This window comes from Trachurus japonicus, unplaced genomic scaffold, assembly GCF_045865225.1.
Source record: "Trachurus japonicus isolate A0001 unplaced genomic scaffold, Traja_1.0 AP029860.1".
NCBI lineage: Eukaryota > Metazoa > Chordata > Actinopteri > Carangiformes > Carangidae > Trachurus > Trachurus japonicus.
The window spans coordinates 50381-74169 of NW_028219993.1; the positions used below are offsets into that span (position 1 = coordinate 50381).

At 41.9% G+C, this 23789-nt stretch overlaps 1 protein-coding gene across 1 annotated transcript; it reads left to right on the plus strand.

Moving 5' to 3' along the window:
• On the plus strand, positions 1–21574 carry LOC146960891 (NACHT, LRR and PYD domains-containing protein 3-like). The gene is made up of 10 exons (XM_085771965.1): positions 1–27; positions 697–833; positions 2036–2155; positions 3606–3719; positions 4996–5285; positions 6318–8142; positions 10300–10473; positions 11320–11493; positions 20468–20641; positions 21206–21574. Exons 1-10 carry the CDS (start codon positions 1–3, stop codon positions 21387–21389), a joined length of 3219 nt encoding a protein of 1072 aa, XP_085628091.1. The 3' UTR covers positions 21390–21574.
• Positions 21575–23789: the final 2215 nt, after the last annotated feature.

The window sequence follows — 23789 nt, forward strand, 5'->3', positions numbered from 1 at the left end:
ATGTGGCTGGTTCATCACAGACTGCAGGTAGCTATTTCTTATTATTATAAGAGGCATCATAGTGCTGCACCTATACAACTTGTGGTGGACCCATGATTGATTGTCTGAGCTGTCAATGAATGAGGGCAGGTGCGTTATCAGTTTATCTCTTGCACTCCTCCCCCGCTCACTTCCCCTTCGCTGTAGCTTATTAACTATACCAAGAGCTGAGGGCGAGTCAAACCACTATTGGAGCGTGCAGCACAGGTGTGAAAGTCCAGATACAATATTGGACGTCTCTGCAGGTGTTCAGTGAGTCCAGGCGCCATTTTAAAGCAGTCGGAGCAGAAAGAGGGAGGTGAGTGTTAACACAACTTTTTATTATTATTATTATTATTATTATTATTATTATTATGATCATTTTCTTAATTTTATAGTCATTGTTGAAGTGTGAGTGTGTGAGTCAGTCTGTCCCTGTGGACTGTTGAGGGAAGAAGACTCACAGTGAGCTTCAGTCCACACAGAGACACTGAGAGAAAAGGAAGAAACAGAACAGAAAGTAAGGAGCTGCGTAATATGAAAAGTGGCCAAGTTAAGTTTATTGTATTTATTTATGTTTTTGAGAGGACAGGGGATGTGGGAGGGGTGTGTAAATGGGAGCTGCTGCAGAAAACTCGACTTGTTTAATGTGTTGTGTGTCTGTGTGTTTTCTCACAGTCTGACTCGGAGTCAGAAGTCCTGAATATGAGTGTTAATGTGGAGGAAGAGGAAGATGGAGTAGCGTCTATGATGAGTGACTGGTCCAAAGAGCATCCTCCAAACCTCAGTCTTGAACCTGGACCCTCAGAGTCAAAGTAAGAGAGCTGATACAAACCTGTGAACGTCCAAACTGTCTCTGGGTCAGAGTCCAGTGTGTTGAGCTGCTGCAGTCAACGTGACTGGAACAGGAAATAACATGAGTTTTCACAGATTCACGTCTTCAATAGGAGCTAATGAGTTTATTTTTACATGGTAGAACATAAATACAGATATTGAAATAATGACATACTATAATTATTATGGAAATTTAAAATATATTAGACCATGTTTGAGTACAGCGCTGTTTACACTGCAACAAACAGGCTACATTTAAAGGGATAGTTCACCCTAGAATGATATTTCGCTCACTATCTACTCACCCTCATGTGGACTAAGGGCTGGAAGAAGTTTCAGAGTCCTCCGTCCCTTCTCTGAGTTACAGGGGGTCTTGGTGTAGCAGTGCATGTCCATATAACGGTTGTAAAGGGACACCAGAGCTCTTCGTAAAAAAACACACACAAAAAAACATCCAAATACCTCCATGCTGCTCGTATGTAATGTCCATCTTGTGCTGAAGCCCCAAATTGCGTAATTGTCCCGAAAAAAATTAAATAAGTCTATATTTTAAGCTTGTTTGTAGCGGAAGCTTCTCAAAGCTCCTCTTCCTGGTCCGTCCAAATCTCGCGTGATTCGCAGTAACCGCACTGACGCATACTGACGCCGGCGCAAATCACGCGAGATTTGGACGGACCAGGAAGAGGAGCTTTGAGAAGCTTCCGCCACAAACAAGCTTAAAATATAGACTTATTTAATTTGTTTCGGGACAATTACGCAATTTGGGGCTTCAGCACAAGACGGACATTACATACGAGCAGCATGGAGGTATTTGGATGTTTTTTTGTGTGTGTTTTTTTACGAAGAGCTCTGGTGTCCCTTTACAACCGTTATATGGACATGCACTGCTACACCAAGACCCCCTGTAACTCAGAGAAGGGACGGAGGACTCTGAAACTTCTTCCAGCCCTTAGTCCACATGAGGGTGAGTAGATAATGAGCGAAATATCATTCTAGGGTGAACTATCCCTTTAAGTTGATAATCATAAATTAAGTCAGCAACAACAACAACAACAACAACAATGTAATTCAAGGGATAGTTTTTAGAGACAGGGATGACTTATGGATTCAATTAACATCCACAAAATATGCGCATTTCCCAATTTTGTTTTTAATTTGAAAACAAATGTTTGTTTTTCTGCAGAGGTCAGATCCACAGACTGAGAGCAGAGTCTCCAGGATCCATCTGTTCATCTGCGAGGAGTGACTGGTCCAAAGAGCATCCTCCAAACCTCAGTCTTGAACCTGGACCCTCAGAGTCAAAGTAAGAGAGCTGCTACAAACCTGTGAATGTCTAAACTGTCTCTGGGTCAGAGTTCAGTGTGTTGAGCTGCTGCAGTCAACATCACCGGAACAGGAAATAACATGAGTTTTCACAGATTCACATCTTCAGTAGGAGCCAGTGAGCTTATTTTTACATGGTAGAACATAAATACAGATATTGAATTAATGACATATAGTTATTATCGAAACTTTAAATATATTAGATCATGTTTGAGTACAGTGCTGTTTACACTGCAACAAACAGGCTATATTTTAGTTGCTGATCACAAATGAAGTCAGCAACAACACCAACAACAACAACAACAATGTAATTCAAGGGATAGTTTTTAGAAACACTGATGACTTGTGAATTCAGTTTACAGCCACAAAGTATGTGCATTTCTCAATTTTGTTTTTAATTTGTTTGTTGTTTTTGCAGAGGTCAGAACCACAGACTGATAGCAGAGTCTCCAGGATCCATCTGTTCATCTGCGAGGAGTGACTGGTCCAAAGAGCATCCTCCAAACCTCAGTCTTGAACCTGGAGCCTCAGAGTCAAAGTAAGAGAGCTGCTACAAACCTGTGAACGTCCAAACTGTCTCTGGGTCAGAGTTCAGTGTGTTGAGCTGCTGCAGTCAACGTGACTGGAACAGGAAATAACATGTGTTTTCACAAATTCACATTTTCAGTAGGAGCCAATGAGCTTATTTTTTCATGGTAGAACATAATGACATAATCAAGCGTAGCGTTAGTTCTGGCAGGCCATGACGTCAAGCTCTTAATCAGCACAGCGTAACTGTCATCACCTGTGCAGATCAGCTGATGGCTCAGCTATTGGGGAATTTCATTCATTGCGCTATTTAAACTGCTCTAGCCCGACGTCACCTCCCTTGCTGCTGCTGCTTCCTCTGCCGGCTTTTTTGCAACCCACCTCCACCCCAGCTCCTCCTGTCATTGTATCTTGTTGGTTGCTCTGCTCTGTCTGGGTTTTCTTTGCTGCTGCGCTCCCTGCTTATGCTGTTCATGATGGCTCGTGAAGGGCAGGGAGGTGCTCTTCCTGCCTCAGGCTTTCCACGCAAGCGTGTGGTAGTGCAGGGGGTCCCAGAACAGTACCATACTGCCAAATAAAACTTGTGCAAGTAAATAAATATTATTTTGACATAGTGGTCCTGACAGAACTAGTTATTACGGGAAATTTAAATATATTAGACCATGTTTGAGTAAAGTGCTGTTTTCACTGCAACGAACAGGCTATATTTTAGTTGCTAATCACAAATGAAGTCAGCAAGCATGATAATATTTAGCTACTGCAACAACAACAATGTATTTCCAGAAATAGTTTTTAAAATGAGTGACGACGACGTATTCAGTTAACATCCATAAAATGAACAAAGCATGTGCATTTCCCAATTTTGTTTTTGATATGAACAAAAATGTTTGTTGTTTCTGCAGAGGTCAGGATCGCAGAGCAGAGTCTCCAGGATCCATCTTTTCGTCTGTGAGGAGTGACTGGTCCAAAGAGCATCCTCCAAACCTCAGTCATGAACCTGGACCCTCAGAGTCACAGTAAGTAGCTGGCTGGTTAAATTCTTTTTAGGAGATTAGTGTTAGTCTCATTGACGAAATTTAACAGCATTAGCATTATTACTTTGTTTGAATGAAAAGTGAGCAGGACTGCCTCTGGGCTACGTACTGAAATCACCACATTTACGTAAATAAATGTTTTACAATGAACCCATCAGTCTAATACATTTTATTTTGTTAAGTCAACATGGTTACTGTACATGGCAAAGATTATTACCACTTTATGACTTAAAATTGGTCTGTATTTCTATGGGAGTCCTATCGCCACTCTGTTATATCAATCGCTCTGGTCGGCAGTCGTCGGGGCGTGTGTGGGGGGCCTTTAGTAGTGACGTTTTGACACGCACTCCGCCCACCCCTGAAGGTCCCCTTTATACAATGGAAACACAAAGCTGACCATATCAGACCCGAACCGTACCCATACCGATCCGTACTGTGCCGTACCGTACTGACAGTGGAAACGAGGCTTAAGAGACGGTTTCTGTTGTAAACTGTGCTGAAGATGATTCAGTCATTGGATTCATGTGAAGGAAACAGAGAGAAACCAGGAAGCCCTACTTATGGACATTTATGATGAATGTAAGTAATTTACCATAAGAAAACAAACTGCTGCCGTTAACAATGTAACAGAGGCGATCTGGAACAATATGACTGACAGGATCAATGCACAAGTGACCCAAAGTTCCTTCTAGTATCATATTAATCTGTTATCTTAGGCTTAGACTTTAGACTTAGACTTTAGACTTTTATTGTCCCTTATTAGGGACAAGAATAAAGAATTTACAACAAGAAAAGTAAATACTGCTGCCAATAACAAGGTAACAGAGGCGGCATGGAACAATATGACTGATAGGATTAATGGACAAGTGACCCAAAGTTCCTTCTATTTCAGTATCATATAAATCCGTTATCTCAGACTTAGACTTTTACTGTCTCTTATTAGGGACAATAAAAAACCATTCCACTACGAGGACAGAGCAAGCACACATAATACAGCCCATAGACATGAAAACATTTATCAACAAGTCCACACTCTGACCTGGTCATCCAGGCCTTTTGTTCAGGGTTGCTATAGGCGGACAGGATCAGGCTTGTTTTAGAATCAAGATTCAAGGTCAACAGATGAACAGAGACAGAAACCACTTCAGATCCAGGTTTTCATTCAGTTTGTCTCTCTCCACTCTTCTTCTTCTAATTCTCTTCTCTCTGCTTCTTGGCTTACTGAAGCCCCGCCCTCTTAAGGTGGTTAACCAATCAGAGCACAGGTGTGGAGCAGTGACTGCGACATGTTAGTGACACAGAAATGTCTTCACAGGAGGAAGAGGAGTGGTTTCTCTGTGGACAAGCGGCTGTCCTGCTGTGGTCTCTGTCAGGACGTCCTGAAGGATCCAGTCTCCTCCAGCTGTGGACACTGGTTCTGCAGACGGTGCTTCACCTCAGACTGGGACCAGTCTGGTTCTTCAGGACCCCCCTCCTGTCCCCAGTGTGGACAAAGACCCAGAAGTAGAGGTGAGCTGCAGACAGCCAATCAGAGCAGCTGTGTACAAAGTGAGACTTTACATCTGTCTGCTGATGTGGTCATTTCTGAAACCAGGACCTGTTGTTTTCTACAGAGTCATTGTTACATCACAACAGCACAACATTCAGACTTTCCCTTTGTTGTCTGCAGTTTTTCTGTATGAAAATACTGATGAATACTGAATACTGATGAAAATACTCAGATCAAATTGTCAGGTGTTCCATACAGTATACAACTAAAAGCTGCCTCTCCCTCCTTGGTTCTGGTGTGAGAGATGAGCAAGTTGCCACTGTCTGTCACCGACGTGTTCTTGTTTTTTCAAGTATATTTTTTGGCTTTTATTTGCCTTTATTTGATAGTATTTTTGAAAGAGAGAGACAGGAAATGGGAGGCAGAGAGGGGGATGACATATAGTATCAGGATTCAATACGGGGACGGCTGCAGTGAGGGCTATGGCCTCTACATATGGGGCGCCTGCTCTACCCGCGGAGCTAAACGATACCCTGCCATGTTGACTGAAGTGTTCTTGCTGGGGTGTAAGTGGTGAGCATATCTGTGATGTATTGAGGCGCAAGGCCATGTAGGGATTTGTAAACCAGGAGCAGGATTTTGAAATTAATTCTTGTTTCAACAAGTAACCAGTGCAGAGATTTAAGAATGGGTGTGATATGTGTTGATATTTCTTGGGACCAGTGAGAATACATGGAGCTGCATTTTGAATAAATTGTAATCCACCTAGATTCCTTGCTTCAATTTTGCTGTCAAGAGACAGAGAATTGAGATGTGCTGCAATTTTCTGTCTCTGAGCCTGTTCACCAAAGAAAGAGTATTCCTGTTTTGTCTTTGTTTAGTTGTAAAAAAAAAAATATATAACAAATATATTCTGATACCGCAGATTAAAATCTTTGATACACTGAGTGAGGGATAGTATGAGAGATAAGTCATGAGTGTGTAATGAAATGTCTTAAGTCTGTCTCTTCTCTCTTCTCTTCTATGCACTTTGTAACTTTGTTAAGAAAGGTGCAATACAAATAAAGTTTATTATTATTCTCTCACAGCAGGCCGTGGTCTACAGGAGGTTTTAGATCAACATAAGACCAGTATGAGGAGCAGATGTGAACAAGTGACTGAAGGAACTGAGGGAACAGGAAGTGAAACCCTCCTCAACAGGATCTACACTGAGCTCTACATCACAGAGGGACAGAGTGAAGAGGTTAATACCCAACATGAAGTGAGACAGCTGGAGACAACGTCCAAGAAGGAGACCCTCCATGACACTCCAATCAAGTGCAACAATATCTTTAAAAACTTGCCTGTTCAACAGAGACACAATGTCTCTACAGTCTCACCTGTCCAACAGAGACCTGTCAGACTGGTTCTGACCAACGGCGTCGCTGGCGTTGGAAAAACCTTCTCGGTGCAGAAGTTCACTCTGGACTGGGCCGAGGGCTTGGAGAACCAGGATGTCGATCTGCTGGTTCTGCTTTCGTTCAGGGAGCTGAACCTGATCAGAGATCAGCGGTTGAGTCTTCTCAGGCTGCTCCATGTTTTCCATCCAACATTACAGAAGGTCACAGCAGAGCAGCTGGCTGTCTGTAAACTTCTCTTCATCTTTGACGGCCTGGATGAAAGCCGACTGCCACTGGACTTCAACAACAGGGAGGTTGTGTCTGATGTCACACAGACGTCATCAGTCAACAGGCTGCTGACAAACCTCATCCAGGGGAATCTGCTTCCCTCGGCTCTGGTCTGGATCACCTCCAGACCTGCAGCAGCCAATCAGATCCCTCCTACATGTGTTGACAGGGTAACAGAGGTCCGAGGCTTCACTGACGCCCAGATAGAGGAGTACTTCAGGCGGAGGTCCAGTGATGAAGATCTGTCCAGAAGAATCATCTCACACATCAAGATGTCCAGGACCCTCCACATCATGTGTCAAGTCCCGGTCTTCTGCTGGATCAGTGCTACAGTTCTGGAGCACATGTTGACCACAGACCAGAGAGGAGAGCTGCCCAAGACCATGACTGACCTGTTCTCACACTTCCTGCTGGTCCAGACAAAGAGGAAGAAGAACAAGTACGGTGAAGGACATGAGACGAGTCCACAGGAGCTGACGGAGGCCGACAGGGAAGTTCTTCTGAAGCTGGGGAGGCTGGCGGTTGAACAGCTGGAGAAAGGAAACATCATGTTCTACCAAGAAGACCTGGAGCAGTGTGGTCTGGATGTCACAGAAGCCTTGGTGAACTCAGGACTCTGTACTGAGATCTTCAAAAGAGAGAGTGTGATCTTCCAGAAAACAGTCTACTGCTTTGTTCATCTGAGTGTTCAGGAGTTTCTGGCTGCAGTCTACATGTTCCACTGTTTCACCAACAGGAACACAAAGGTCTTGAGGAACTTCTTGGGAAAACTGTATTACCTTTCAACCCTGGATGCCTTTCTGAAAAAAAACATGGAGAAATCCCTCAGCAGTAGAAATGGTCACCTGGACCTGTTTGTTCGCTTCCTTCATGGCCTCTCTCTGGAGTCCAACCAGAAGCGGTTAGGAGGTCTGCTGGGTCAGAGAAAGAACAGTCCACAAACCATCCAGAGAGTCGTCAACAACCTGAAGGAGATGAATTCTGGTGACATCTCTCCTGACAGAAGTATTAACATCTTCCACTGTCTGACAGAGATGAACAACCAGTCAGTTCATGAGGAGATCCAACAGTTCATGAAGTCAAAAAACAGATCAGAGAAGAAACTCTCTGAGATCCAGTGCTCAGCTCTGGCCTACATGCTCCAGATGTCAGAGCAGGTTCTGGACGAGTTGGACCTGAAGAAGTACAACACATCAGATCAGGGACGACTGAGACTGATGCCAGCTGTGAGGAACTGCAGAAAGGCTCAGTGAGTCCAGACATGATAATTATAATTATTGATCAGTAGAATAGTGAAGCTCAGATAAACATAGTTTTAATTTATTTTCATTGTTCTTAGAGCCTGTCTACACGAATGTATTTAATGAATCTGCATAAGTATTTTATCGTTTCGGCATTTTGGCCAGACAGAAACAGTATATTTTGTAAACGGGTCCCAGAGTGGGAAAATCTGAGAACGCCATCCCAGCGTTTTCATGTAGATCCCAAAACGGGTCTTTTGTTTTTTTTTTTTTTTGATCAAAATTTTATTTAATTCCTCAAAACATTAGGAAAGAAAACAAAAAACATAGTGAATAACACAGGGCACAAGGGAGTGTGATAGATAAACGATAAACAGTACTAACAAACAAGACCACAGTAAAATAAAAAAAAAATAAAAATAAAAAAGGGGAACAGAACCAGAGCAAAATTGTAAAAAGATGCTCTGATACCAGCAATAACAAATACTTCACAGACAAGACTCACATACACAAGAACAAAGACAACCACAGACAAACAAGACAAACAGGGCCTGTAGGGTTAGACAACCCTAGAATTTAGAGGAAGAGAGAGAGAGAAGAAAAAAAAAAGGGATAAATATTAAATAAATTAATAATAATAGTTATCATAGAAGCTATGACGCGTTAATTTTCTGAATATGCTCGATGGCCTTAGACCAGGTCAGAAGAGACTCAGATTTTGCTCCATTGATTCTGGCAGTAGATCTTTCTAGTAAACAAATATCAAAAAATAAGTTAATCCAAAGTTTATTTAGAGAGATAGCGGGTTCAAACCAATTTTTAATAATAGATTTTTTAGTTGCAGTTGAGGCTGCCATTAAGATCCGCTTCTCCTGAAAAGAAACATACACATTGGGGTTATAACCCAGTAAATAAAGAGCAGGACAGGTAGGAAGAGCAGGACAGGTAGGGTCTTTTGTGAACTGATGATATCATGCCCCCCACTGCTCTGTAACCTGAGACACACCTCTACACATAAACACCATGGATCTATTATACATCCGTGGTTAACACTCAATGGAAGTCATGTAACAGCGGCTGACTACTGTCTGTCCCTCGGACACTGCGGCCGAATCACTTGGAGTTTGAATAAAGCGGGGACGCTTTCCTTCTTCTTCTCTGTTGTTCGTGTTTATGTGTGGCAGTGCTACAGCGCCACACACAGGCCTGGAGTGTGTACTACAGCGTTTTCAGTTAATCTGTGTGTTGTTGTTGTTTAATCACCAACAGTTACTGTGTCATGCAAAAGTTTGGGCACCCCTGGTCAAAATTTCTGTTAATATGAAGAGGTGGCCAATGGCCACCCTGCATAGTTAGTAGCCCCCTTTGGAAACTATTACAGTGTGCAAATGTAGCGGTTTTGGTACTCATCATTGCGTTGTGTAGTTTTACATATGAGGCAGACCTTCACCGTTGGCAATCTTGCCGTTTATTATTCACATGGACTGACCTGGCAGAGGAATCAACATTACAGTCAGTCCAGTTCGTCTTCTCACACACACACATACACGGCAGGGAGATAGCAAGGTCCGACTGCTTGCGTACCTGGCAGAGGAATCAACATTACAGTCAGGGGGCAGGGCAGGGAATCTGGGAGCACAGGGAGACAGGGTCAAAACAAGGCAGGAGACATGGGAGCAAAAAACACGAAGGGGTGAAAAAGGCTGGGGACAAAAACACAGGACACTACAGAACACTGAATACTACAGATCATGGGTAAGGAGCCTGACAAAGTTACCAAGTGGTGAACTTTAAAGATCTGGCAATGAGGGAGTGGAGGGCCGGTGTCTTTGAGCAGTGGGGTGATGAGCAGATGAGCCTCAGTTGTGTACCCCGCAGCGGCAGCAGCCTGTGTCTGGGGCCCGCCCCTAGGAAGGATGGAGAGACACAGGGAGGGGAGGAGACTAGGAGCACAGCACACAGACATGGATGTAACACTTTGCAAGGAAAAAACAACTATTTTTTGAATGAAAACATGTTTCATGTTAAACTCAGACAGAGAAGATGTGATCAACATCAGATGTTCATCACATCATCACATCCTGTCATCAGATGCATCAACAGTATTTTTACTACAGTCTAAAGCTGATTTTATTCTTACACATTTTATTTTCGTCTCTTCACAGACTTGTTGAGTGTCAACTCTCAGAGAGTCACTGTGAATTTGTGGCCTCAGCCCTGAAGTCCAGCCCCTCCCACCTGACAGAACTGGACCTGAGTGAAAACGAACTGAATGATTCAGCAGTAAAGGCTTTGTGTGCTGGACTGGAGAGTCCAAACTGTAGACTGGAGACTCTGAGGTGAGTTCACTGACTGGACCTGTTGGAGTTTGTCTCCACTTTGACCTCACAGGTGGTAGAGTTTAAGAGGCGGAGTCACTACGTCTGTGTTGAAGCAGCAGCAGCTTCTCATGAATATTAATGAGCTGTTTTCTCTCTCTGTATGTGACTGTTGTGTTATTTTAAGCACTTTATTAATAGCCCTTTTTCAGGTTACAGAACAATTAACATTTTACAGCAAATCAACCACGCCCAACCCTCCCTCACAAGACAGAAAAAAATTAAATAAAAATTCATAAATAAAATAATTAAACTAGAAAAAAGATCGATATAACTATACAGTATGTAGAAGCACACTCATATACCCTAAATAAAAACATCTGCAACTTATATACACACGCACACACACTCATATATACTGTATGTATGCCCACAAACACACACACATCCACACAAATGGAAAAAACTGTCATCAGCCATCAGCCATTAGTGTTTAAAACCTATGGCATTTGACTATAAGATTGTTCTTCCATGGTTGTTGTTGCAAAGATGGCAATCACAGGATCAGGGTCTACATTGATACAATATATGTAAGCTTCAAACATTTTGTCCAGAATTTGTTCAGAGCCCTGCACAACCAAATCATGTGACCCACCCACCATAGCTGGATTGTGTCTGAATCTTGGGCATTCAGGATTAATGTTGTATGTGGCTATTTAACCAGCTTCCTGATGCTTCAGCTGTTTGACTTTCATTTTCTGAACTTGTTCTTTCTGAAGCTTCTTCAGGTCTGAGCAGATGATGAAACACTGAACGCTGTCAACAAGGAACTTTGTCCTCAACTCACTGCTTTTATTCTTTATTCAGATTGGTGTACTGCAGGTTGTCAGAGACCAGCTGTTCTTCTCTGGTCTCAGCTCTGAAGTCCAACCCCTCCCACCTGAGACACCTGGACCTGGGCTGGAACAAGCTGCAGGATTCAGCAGTGAAGGATCTGAGTGGTTTTCTGGAGAGTCCAGACTGTAGACTGGAGACTCTGGGGTCAGACTCTGTTTTATTTCTGTGTTCAGATGAATGTGATGTGAAAGTTGTGTTGACACTGAGCTGCAGACATGAGGCTGATATTATACTGATCCACACTGAGGGTCGTCATGGTGACGTCTGTTTTCTTCTTCTCTGGTTTTAGTCCAGTCACTGTTTCTTAGGGGTGTCCTCAACTAAGGATTTTCAGATGTCAGAAATTTTTGTCAATTATATATTAAAAGGCTTAAATCTGGTGAACTTTGACAGCAATATTGCGAGGCTACATCTGTAAAGAACTACACACATCTTATTAGATCAACCTCATCTTTAATCACCATCAGTGGTGATCATCCAGAGAAGACACAACTTCTATGAATCTTGATGAGACACACAAACAGGGGACTCGCCCCCCGTCACCTCTCTCTCTGGCCTCCTACTGTCATCTCTCCTCCTCCTGTCTACAAATTAACACAACACAAACATAAGCACACATCCATCCATCCACAGTAGGCCATGAAGGCAGTGAGGAAAGTATTCAGACACCCTTCAATTTTTTCACTATTTGTTATTTTGCAGCTTTATGTTAAAATAAAAAAATCCCCCATCAGTCTACACTCACCATCCCATCATGACACAATCCTAGAATTTTATTTTGCAAATAAATTAAAAAAGCAAAACTTAAATATCACCTGAACAAGTATTCAGACCCTTTGCTCTGACACTCCTGTAGGTCATTTAGCTGCTGTCAATTTATTTTATTCCTCTTTTAGATGGTTCTGCACCTACCATAAGTTCTTATTTAGACAGGTGTGTACCTTTCCAAGTCATGTCCAAACTATTTAAAGGGACAACGAGGAGTTTTGGAAAAGCGAAGCGTTTGAGCCCCTGCGCGCACCGTAAAATTCTTTGACCGGCGCAAGACAGACTCATGTTTTCATTCATCAAGAATTAAAGTCAGAGGTTCCAAGAGGTTCAGATACCGTCGTAGTCCCGACCATAAGCGGCGATTCGGCGGCGTTATTCTCATGACTCGCCCGGCAGCGTCCGCGAAACTGAAAGTAAGGAAACGCTGGTCGGCTCGCCCAGCATTTCCTCCACCTCTAATAATAACAAAATAACGATAGAGACAAAACAATATATTTATCGAAAATGGGCCCATTAACAAGTGTGGGTAACGTAGATTCATCCACATTAATATGAGACTTTTTTATTGCCGTGGAATTTTTCGTTCTGCCGATGGAGAAACTCCTCGTTGTCCCTTTAACTCAACACAGCTGGACTCAAATGTAGGTGCAGGACTATCTCAAAGAGGAATAAAAGAAATTGACAGCAGCTGAATGACCTACAGGTGCAAAGTCAGAGCAAAGGGTCTGAATAGACCTTTTCAGAGAGTATAAACAAATACAGGTGATACCAAGGATACTAATTAAGGCTCCATTCCATTTAGTGTACCAGAGCGTTTTCTAATGAGCCACACCTGTCTTTGTTTATACTCTCTGAAAAGGTCTATACTAGTTCAGATGATATTTCAGTTTTTCTTTTTTAATTAATTCGCAAAAATGTCTAAAATATTCTGGGTTTGTGCTGTCATTGTTTATTGTTTATTGTATTCTTTGGATCCCCATTAGTCTACATACTGATGCAGACTATTCTTCCTGGGGTCCACATTAAATCAAACACAACAATACAGTGTTTGTACAAAAAAAAAAAATTACATGAAATCATTTATCCTAAACAAGATTATAAAAATGCATATTAAGTAGTACAATGTGAATAAGTTAACATGATCAAGAGGATGATTACATGATTATCAAATAGTTACATGATTATAGACATGACATGATCAAGAGGAGTAATATAGTTTTTTTTTACATGATTATAAAATAGTTACATGATTATAGAAGAGTATACATATGAGATAACCTAGAGCATAAATAAATGTACAACACAGGTGTAATAACATACTTGAATTCAACTTTACATGATTGCCTAATTTAGTAGTAATCTATTGCAACATAATATTATGACGAAACACAGCTTCTCTCAGTTTCATTTTAAAACTGGACATTCCCGTGGTTGTGATGAAGGGCTCTACTTTGGTAGACTGGCGCAGGTGCAGCGGATAAGGCCTGCGCTCCGCGTTCGCTTCGCCAACGGGGAGTGGTCAGGAGCAGTTTGCAATTTTCCTTCGAGACGCAGCGGAGCGCATCCCGCCTACTTCCCTCCCACCGGCGCAAATGGCATAGAGGGAGGAGAGAAGGCGTGGAGTGGGTTTGACACAGCCGAGTCAGATCTTCACCAATCAAATGAGCTCCTCTCCTCGCCTTTAAATCCGCCGCGCGCGCGAGGCAGACGTTTGATTTCACCATGGCAGAGAAGATGTGAATCAGCACCTACAGATTACAGCATAGACATTCAGCACATCTATATCGACTGTCCCGTCACACTGATGACAGATCAAAGGCTGCACAGATGAAAGATGAGGATGGATTACTGCTGTGTTGACACTACACGATTATCGGCTATATTTATGTATTTACTTATTGATTTATTGAGCCGCATCGTCACGCGACCATAGCAAATAAAACTGAAAACAAATAAACTATCATCTCTCACAGCAAACCACAATCAGCCTGGCATCATAGTGAGCAGATATTAACATCTCCATCTCAGGTAAATTCTAAAGAAAAAAGAAAAAGAGAGACGCTCCGCGATGCTTCCGTTACGCACAGCTGTTTGTTGATGTTGTGATCTGTGCACACGTGTTTAAATATAGGTTACTAAATATGAGTGTCTTTATTAATGGAAAAGGGGTGTGTGTGTTTTGTTTTTTGTTTTTTTTTACTGGGCAACAGCTCTCAATCTGTCAGAGCAAGTGAGACGGGAGGAAACTGATGTTCTGGTCCGGTCCAAGCTCGCAGTGTCCGGTCGCGCGAACAGACCTCACGGGCTGATGATGCAAAAGTAGTCTGGGAGGGAGGAGGTTATGATGTTATCCTGCAGGTTTGCTCTGACAGATTGAGAGCTGTTGCCCAGTAAAAAAAAAACACACACACCCCTTTTCCATTAATAAAGACACTCATATTTAGTAACCTATATTTAAACACGTGTGCACAGATCACAACATAAACAAACAGCTGTGCGTAAAGGAGGCATCACGGAGCGTCTCTCTTTTTCTTTTTTCTTTAGAATTTACCTGAGATGGGAGATGTGAATATCTGCTCACTATGATGCCGAGGCTGATTGTGGTTTGCTGTGAGAGATGATAGTTTATTTGTTTTCAGTTTTATTTGTTATGGTCGCGTGACGATGCGGCGCTGGCCCCTAATAAATCAATAAGTAAATAAATAAATAAATAGCTGATCATCTGCAACGGCACAGTGTGTAGTGTCAACACCTGCTCTTGGGACATCCACGGCTGTCTCAGTCCCTCCCTGGTTTCATCTGTGTTAATTCAGTCAGGCTGAGTTTCCATTACGCAAGCCTTTGATCTGCCATCAGTGTGACGGGACAATCTATATAGATATAGGTGTATGTGCTGATTCAGATACAATAAATAGGGGTTATTGTGATGATTATTATTATTATTATTATTGTTAATTGCATTTAAATGTGCCTGGAAGTGTGGAAATCTGCCTGTGAGGTCTTGGTGACGTGGGCGCACTGCACGCTGGGCAGTCAAATTGCCACTGCGCTGGCTGCACTTCGCCTTGCGCTGAGATTAGACCAGATTGGAGCTGGCGAGCTTTCAGCGCACTCTCCGCGCGGTCTATCTGCAACAAATTGTCACTGCGCCACGGCGAATCTGTCGACACCTCCCCCTGCTGCGCGACCACTCCCATCTCAGCGCACAGCAGTCTACCAATTTACCGAATACGCTGCGCACGTTGATGGACTGGAGGAAAATGCCACTGCGCCAGCTGCGTCAGGGCTCGCCTCGCTGCGCCCCCCTGAGTTGCGCCAGCAAAATAGGGCCCCAAGTGTGAGGGGAGACTGTTCCATTGAGCTACAGCCATTAAACATCACACATTGCTGTCGATTAGACAGATAACTTTTCAATATTTTGAGAGCTGAATCATTTAACTTGTAAGCAGACAGCTTTCTGAGTAACAACTCATGATCTATAATGTCAAAAGCTGCGCTAAAATCCAACAGCACTGCACCTACAATTAATTTCTCGTCAATACTTTTTAACCAATGATCCGTAAGAGATGTTAAGGCTGAGCAGGTCGAATAGCCTGTTTTATAGGCATGTTGATGCTCAGAATTGATGCTATTTTCTTCGAAATACTTCTAAATTTAGATAAAAAGGATTTTCTCCATAATTTTGCCTAAAACCGGCAAAATACTACTGTTAGGTCCTGATAGAGGCTCTCTATTATTTTTCGACAGTGGAGTTATCTTTGCAACTTTCCACAGCTGAGGAAAAACACAACCATCAAAACATAATTTAAAAATGTGAAAAATTGGCCTCACCACTATTCTGGCCGATAACTGCAATAATCTGGCATCTAAATTATCCATGCCACAGGGATTATCACATTTAATTGATAACAGAGTTTCTCAAGCTCCTCTTCCTTGATCATACTGAAACTGAAGTTACATTCCTTACCCCACATAATCTCTTTTTTGATAATGGAATCTGAAAGCGTACTGTGCCCAGGCAACATTTGAGATCTGATTGTGTCAACTTTTTTAATGAAATACTCGTTGAAATAATTTGCAATATCCTTTGGTTTCGTTATAAATACACAATCACATTCAATAAATGTAGATGTATTATTTACTTTACCCTTACCTACAACATCATTAAGTATTCTCCACATTTTTTTTCTATCATCCTTACACTCTGCAAATTTAGATCTATAGTATTGCTTTTTCTTTTGTTTGTTCATTTTAGTGATTTTATTCCTCAGTGCACGGTAAGCAAGCCATTTCTCTGGGCTTCCGTTTTCAATAGCAGACTTCTTTAGTAAGTTTCTTTCTTTAATATAGCTTTTTAGTTCGTTGTCAATCCAGGGCGCTTTAACTGATCTCACTGATAGCTTCCTAATGGGAGCATGTTTATCACACACAGCTGAGAATAATTTCATAAAGGTGACTAATGCAGCCTCAGGGTGCAAACAGTCCAGAACAGTGTGCCAGTTTAAATTTTTTAGATCATCTGTAAATTCTTTTTCTGAGAAAGTTTTATAAATTCTCCTTAGTATTACTTTTGGTCCAGCTTTCGGTACCTTTGTTTTTATCGTTAGTGCAATTATGTTGTGGTCACTGAATCCTACTGGTACTGACAAAGCTTTTGAACATTTCTCTGGGTTATTAGTAAAGAGATGATCTATGCAAGTTGACGACAGTGAGCCTTGCTTGTTAATATTGATTCTTGTTGGCATATTTATGATCTGAGATAGGTTACACACAGAAGCTGCATCACCCAGCCTTTTCCTCAAAGGACAGTTACTATTAAACCAATTGATATTCATATCCCCCACAAAAAAGACCTCAGAGTTTTTGTCAGTTACATTCTGCAGCATACTACATATATTGTCTAAATAATCCACATTTGAACATGGTGGCCTATAACAACAACATATTAATATTGGTTTGCAATAAGGAATGTGAATTTGAAGCCATAAGGCCTCCACACCATTCCTACTTAAATCCTTTCTGATTCTAGCTGGAATGTGCTGTTTCAGAAAAAACGCTGTACCACCTCCAAATCTATCCCTATCAAGTCTAAATACGTTGTATCCTTGTATAGCAACTACTGAATCCGCTATTGTATTATCCAGATGAGTTTCTGAAATGGCCATTATGCGGATATCATTGTCATACAATATTGAGCTTAACTCATCAACCTTGTTTTTCAAACTACAGATGTTTAAGTGAGCAAATTTCAAACCTTTTTTGGTATTTTAATAGACATGTTTGTCCAAACAACTCAAACAAAACAAAACAAAAATAAAATAAAACTAAATTAGTTAAAAAATAACTTAATAAGAAAAAACAGTGTCCAGCTTTAACCTTTCAGAGATCAGGCTGCGGACTTTCCTCTCTGCATCAGCTGGTTTCTCACCTTCCGATTCCCTGATTCCGTCAAAGATGAGATTATTCCTCCTCGATTGATTTTCCAGGTAGTCAGTCTTTTTTTCCAGTGCCAACAAAGTGTCACAGATGGTGCGCATTCCGCCTTCTAGGGTGTTATGGTCACTCAAAACCTTGGAGGTTTTGACTTTCATCTCATCCACTTCCTGCTGTGTGTAGTGGATGCTGTCTTTTAGTTCTTGAATATTTCTATTCATTGAGTCCAGACGCTCATTAGTGGAGTCCATGAGCATGCGAACAAACTTATTAAATGTGTCCGCTTGTCTGTCCAGCATCTCCGTGTAATGTGCCTTCTGCTGTGCAAGCACCTGGTTGACGTGTTTCCTGACAGCGTCCATAGGAACCAGCTCCGTCTCTACGTCGGCGGCCATAGTAGAGGCTTCACCGTTGGTCTCACCTTTGTTTTTCCTCCCCTTGGACATTTCTGCCCGAACAACAGCTGGGGGGTCCCAGTGAGTTGTGCCTGTTGTTGCTGCACGGGAGTAGCGGTGCGATCCAGCTGAGACGGATTGCTTCCAGCTGATTGACACAAGCTGACAGACGGCTAGACCGCGGCGTCTGTCAGCTCGTGTGTCTAGCCTAGCAGCTAGGCTAGACAAACCCGGCTTGACACGGCACAGGTGACCGAAAGCACACAACACTCCTTCCGAAGCTTGAACCACGTCGATCGGACCAAAGACACGTTGTTTAGCCACCCGTGTCCACCTCACACTCCACCTCAGAGCAGCCAAAAAAGCGACAAAAAGCTCAAATTGTCAGGAGCCGCCACGAGACGCACACCGCCACCACTGGTTACTGCTGGCTTTTCAATATTATATATATTTATATTGAAGAACGTGAAGAATACTTTTCCACTGTCTTTGTGGTTACCTTTGTTGAAGATTCATGGATAAAACTAGCAAATTAACCGCTAGACCCAAGAAGTAGTAGAACACAACGTGGAAACTCCACTCTGCTGTGTCGCCATTTTCTGTCATGATGGGGCAGTAAGCGTAGACTGATGAGAAAAAAAAGTTATAATACAAAGCTGAAAAATAACAAATAGTGAAAACTTGGGGTACATACCCACTGTATCTATCTATTCTAATTATTTTAAACTCACTAGGATCCATCATAGAGGGATCCACTTGTCTCTGTAGCTAACATCAGGTAGCCTACCTCACCTTTCATCTCTATAGGCTACACGCACACACCTACCTACCTGTAATTATTTAGGCTGTCTATAAGATTTATCATGTCACTGTGCTTTTCACATAAAGTTAAAGCAGAAGTAAGCGGAATATTTGTGTTAATATAAGTCTTAAATAGTTCTATCTTCCGACGGCAATCACTTATATAGAGTGTTTGGTCTGAAACACGGGTCTGTCAGTCACTCTGCTCTGCTGTAAGCCGAGGAGAAAACGTCTTGTATACTTCCTTGTATCCTACAACCTTTCCGTCTGTTTTCTTCTTCTCTGGTTTTAGTCCAGTCACTGTTTCTTAGGGGTGTCCTCGACTAAGGATTTTCAGATGTCAGAAATTTTTGTCAATTATATATTAAAAGGCTTAAATCTGGTGAACTTTGACAGCAATATTGTGAGGCTGCATCTGTAAAGAACTACACACATCTTATTAGATCAACCTCATCTTTAAGATCAGTGGTGATCATCCAGAGAAGACACAACTTCAATGAATCTTGATGAGAACACACAAACGTCACCTCTCTCGCTCTGGCATCCTACTGTCATCTCTTCTCCTCCTGTCTACAAATGAACACAACATAAACACAAGCTAAGCACACATCCATCCATCTACAGTAGGCCATGAAGGCAGTGAGGGAGATCTTTCAGCTCAGTGCTTCCACCATCTGGTTGAGAAGCGCTATCATCCATTACAAGTGTTGTAAAAGCTTCAGCTCTTGCCAACATGTGTGTGTGTGTGTTAGCTGTCTGCTCTCTGTTTCGCTGCTGGCTCACTCTGGGCTACAGTCAGCTAAGCGTGTGACTACATACCGTAAAGCAGGTCGCACTCTACGGGTCTACGCAGAGGGGGGAGGGGCAGTGTACCCACCTGCGCAGGGAAGTTACATAGTGCAGTTTCAGCCGACGCGACCCAGCTCAGGCTGCAGCGGCAGCATCATTCATCCTATTAACCATTTTTCTACCGTTGCAATGACTCTGGAAACATTATTTTAAGGCTGATAAAGTCTGCAATGTTGCTTTAAAATAAAATTAAAAATCCATCAATCTGCACTCACCACCCCATCATGTCAGCACAAACCCAGAATTTTTGCAAATAAATTAAAAACGCAAAACTGAAATATCACCTGAACAAGTATTGCTCTGACACTCCTGTAGGTCATTCAGCTGCTGTTAATTTATTTTATTCCTCTTTGAGATGGTTCTGCACCTACATTTGAGTCCAGCTGTGTTGAGTTAAATAGTTTGGACATGATTTGGAAAGGTACACACCTGTCTAATTAAGAACTTACGGCTCATTTGCATCTGAGCAAAATGAGATCCATGAGGTCAAAGGAACTGACCCAAGAGCTCAGAGACAGAACTGTGGTGATGTACAGATCTAGACAAGGCTTAAAAAATATTCTGCTGCATTTATTGTTTCTAAGAGCAAAGTGGCCTCCATCATTCCTACATGAGCTGAGATATCACCTGAACAAGTATTCAAACCCTTTGCTCTGACACTCCTGTAGGTCATTCAGGTGCTGTCAATCTATTTCATACCTCTTTGAGATAGTTCTACACTTTGATTTGAGTATACGACTGTTTAACCTGCTTCCTGTTGCTTAAGCTGTTTGACTTTCATTTTCTGAGCTTGTTCTTTCTTTCTTTCTTTCTGAAGCTTCTTTAAAAGGAACTTCCTCCTCAATTCACTTCTTTTATTCTTTATTCAGATTGTGGAACTGCAGTTTGTCAGAGATCAGCTGTTCTTCTCTGGTCTCAGCTCTGAAGTCCAACCCATCCCACCTGAGACACCTGGACCTGGATGGAAACAACCTGCAGGTTTCAGGAGTGAAGGATCTGAGTGGTTTTCTGGAGAGTCCGGACTGTAGACTGGAGACTCTGGAGTGAGTTCACTGACTGTTACTGTTGTAGATCTGAAATCTTTGATCCACAACTGAACCTGATTGATCTCCACTCAGAACTTGAATCATTGACTTTGATTTAATGAATGAAGGATGTTTGAAATAGTTGTTGTCTCATGTTTCCAGTTGTTCTTCTCTCACACTGAGAACGGTGTGTGTGTGTGTGTGTGTGTGTGTGTGTGTGTGTGTGTGTGTGTGTGTGTGTGTGTGTGTGTGTGTGTGTGTGTGTGTGTGGTTTCCTGAGACTAGGACCAAGAAAGACCTTAGTCCTGGATCAGGACTGGACCTTTAAACTTTGATCCAGTCCTGAATCACAATGTTGTAGTCAGTGTTTAGTCCAACACATCTGATCAGATATTGATTGTATATTGACAGACTGACCTGAGGTCAGCAGCAGCTGATGAATCTGTGCTGATGTACATGATGTGTGTAGTAGAAGGCCACATGATGATGATCCACAATAACAGAAGGACAAAGTCCCTCTACTCATTTTAGACACTGATCACTGATCAGGACTCATCTGATTTTATTTTGTTCTTTATTCAGATTGGCGAACTGCAGGTTGTCAAAGATCAGCTGTTCTTCTCTGGTCTCAGCTCTGAAGTCCAACCCCTCCCACCTGAGAAAACTGCGCCTGGGTGGAAACAACCTGAACTCTTCAGACCTGCAGCAGCTTCATGATCTTGTGAAGAGTCCAGACTTTCGACTGGAGACTCTGAGGGGAGTTTGATCTGTAGCTGTTTCCACAGCTGATGATTGTGGAAGTAAAATAAAATGTAAAGTGCAGCAGTGAAGAGAAAATGTTTGAACAGGTGAACCTGTCAGGATATGACATCACTAAATGGGTTTGTGACTCATCACCTCCCTAAAACGTCTGGTTCTTCTCCACAGACGAGAGAGAGAGAGAGAGAGAGAGAGAGAGAGAGAGAGAGAGAGAGAGAGAGAGAGAGAGAGAGAGAGAGAGAGAGAGAGAGAGAGAGAGAGAGAGAACTGATCTCGATCTAAATGTAATAATCATTTGGTAACTGTTTTTTTAGTGCTATGGTTTTTGGAGCATTGCAGGTATTTTCTAACAGATTGTCATGTACAAATTCACATTTATATGTAGATATATATGAAACATGTATGATATAATGCAGTAAAAACAGATTAAGAATTATGAAACTTGTATTGATATGATTATTTTCTTCTTCCAAGTTTGTGTCTTAGCCCTTTCTTGCAAAAAAAGTAGAAAGGTCGCGCACATCCAATTAAGAAGGTGCTGGCCTCAGACATAAATGTAAACAGAAAAAAGAAAAGAGGAGACTGCACATACACAGAACTCCATTAAGACTAGATCAAAGAAAATGAGGCCTGGTGGCCGTCATAAAGATCTAGTTAAAAACTAGCCCTTTCTTGCAAAACTGTTTTTTTTGTTGTTGTTGTTAGTTTCTGTCTTTGAAATTCAATTTAAAATCTTCAGGATTTGCACCATGATCAAATTACAGTCAACAGTCACATCTTTTATTCTTCACTTTAAGTTTGATCAGTTTACAACACAGTAAACAGTTACATCTGGCAGTTACAGGGTGTAAATATTTAGTAACTTATCCCTACAAGCCTGTGGTGAAGTGGTGAAGCCTGTTTAAATCCAATGATGCATTAGAATAATGTTTAGTAAACACTTGCCTCAATCAGCAGCTGCATATTTACACAAAAGTTACCTGATGGAGGTAAAACGAAGACAAAGACCGAAGAATCATCTGGCACATCAACGGCGGCATTTAGTTATTATGGCCCCTGATTATGGAATAGCCTGCTAGAGAGCCTCAGGGCCGCAGAGACTGTTGAGGTTTTTAAAAAGGCTCAAGGTCTACCTTTTTAATCAGGCTTTTAATTGATTTCTGTTATCATTATATTTCCTTTTAATCAGGCCTCATGTCATATTTAATCCTTATTTTACATGATTTCAGCTGACTTTATTTATTTATTTTATTTTATTTTATATACAGTTGAATTTAGGACTGTGGGTTTCGAGAATGCCTAAATATCAGCCGAAAAAGTTCATGCAGTCTGAGTTACAGTAACTGAGAGAGACGAAGTTAGCCAGGAGCTCCAGGCTAGTAATGAAATGGAGGATACGGACTCGGACCACGGCCAGGAGCAGATGGAAGAAGCAGGTCTATATTGTTATTGTTATATTGTTATTTTGAAGCTTTATAACCAGAAGCAAACATCCCACAACCATCAGTGATGGCTTAAATTAACAAAGACCTTTGAAATATTTCATGTATTGACTTTTATTATTGAGTTTCATTATTACATTCAAACCTGGGGCAGTAAAAACACACTTTTTCTAGAGACCTTTCTTACTTGGTGACACTGGGGGTGGGGGGTCAGAGGGACCAGGCGGGTGTAGGCTGTGAGTGGAGAAGACTGGCAAACTGTGTCATGTGAAGAGCAGGTCTAGGAGCACTGGACTGGAGCAAGAAGCACCTTTATCCCTGTAATAAAATACGGTAAAATGTTAGTAAGCCATTTGAAGAGATAATGTAGGCTAATGCTACAGCTGCAAGTGTTATGTCAGTGTGGACAAAATATGTATGATGAATCATTCATGAATGAAAGAATAATATCTTTCAACCTACCTTTCTAATCTTCAGTGCACAAAAAAGATCATTTTCACCAGAGCCCCATTTGCCAGCACAATGTGTAATGAAAATAAAGAATATTTCCAGTTGTGTTGAAAATATACTGTATGTGCTTTTACCACCTCCTACGATGTGGACGAGGGGTTGGACTTTAGGAGGCAAAAATTGAACTCATGAACTAGAAAAAACTTGAACATGGTGGAGAAACTGGGAACTTTTGAAAAACACAGGAAAAAACATGGTAAAAACTCTGTAAAAACAACTATTTACAAGTTCAATTGTCTGTCAGGACAATTTCAGTCCTTCAAGGTTTCTGACTGCTCTTGCGGTCATGCCACTCAGTGAAACAGAGACGATCCGCAATCATGCAGAGAGGCACATCACAAGACCTACACTTAAAAATGGTCTTGTTCCGCTTTCCCTGAGCACGGCATTGAACACAGTACTGCCTCCCACTGGTGGCCTTGTTCCTAGGATCTGCAGCGCTCACATCTGAGACG

Bases quoted from the DNA above. Each gene is read 5' to 3' on its own strand.
- LOC146960891 (XM_085771965.1), top strand. From the start codon at position 1: ATGTGGCTGGTTCATCACAGACTGCAG. The intron at 8,143-10,299 runs GTGAGTCCAGAC...GTCTCTTCACAG, and splicing joins AGGAACTGCAGAAAGGCTCA to ACTTGTTGAGTGTCAACTCT. The intron at 20,642-21,205 runs GTGAGTTCACTG...TTCTTTATTCAG, and splicing joins TGTAGACTGGAGACTCTGGA to ATTGGCGAACTGCAGGTTGT.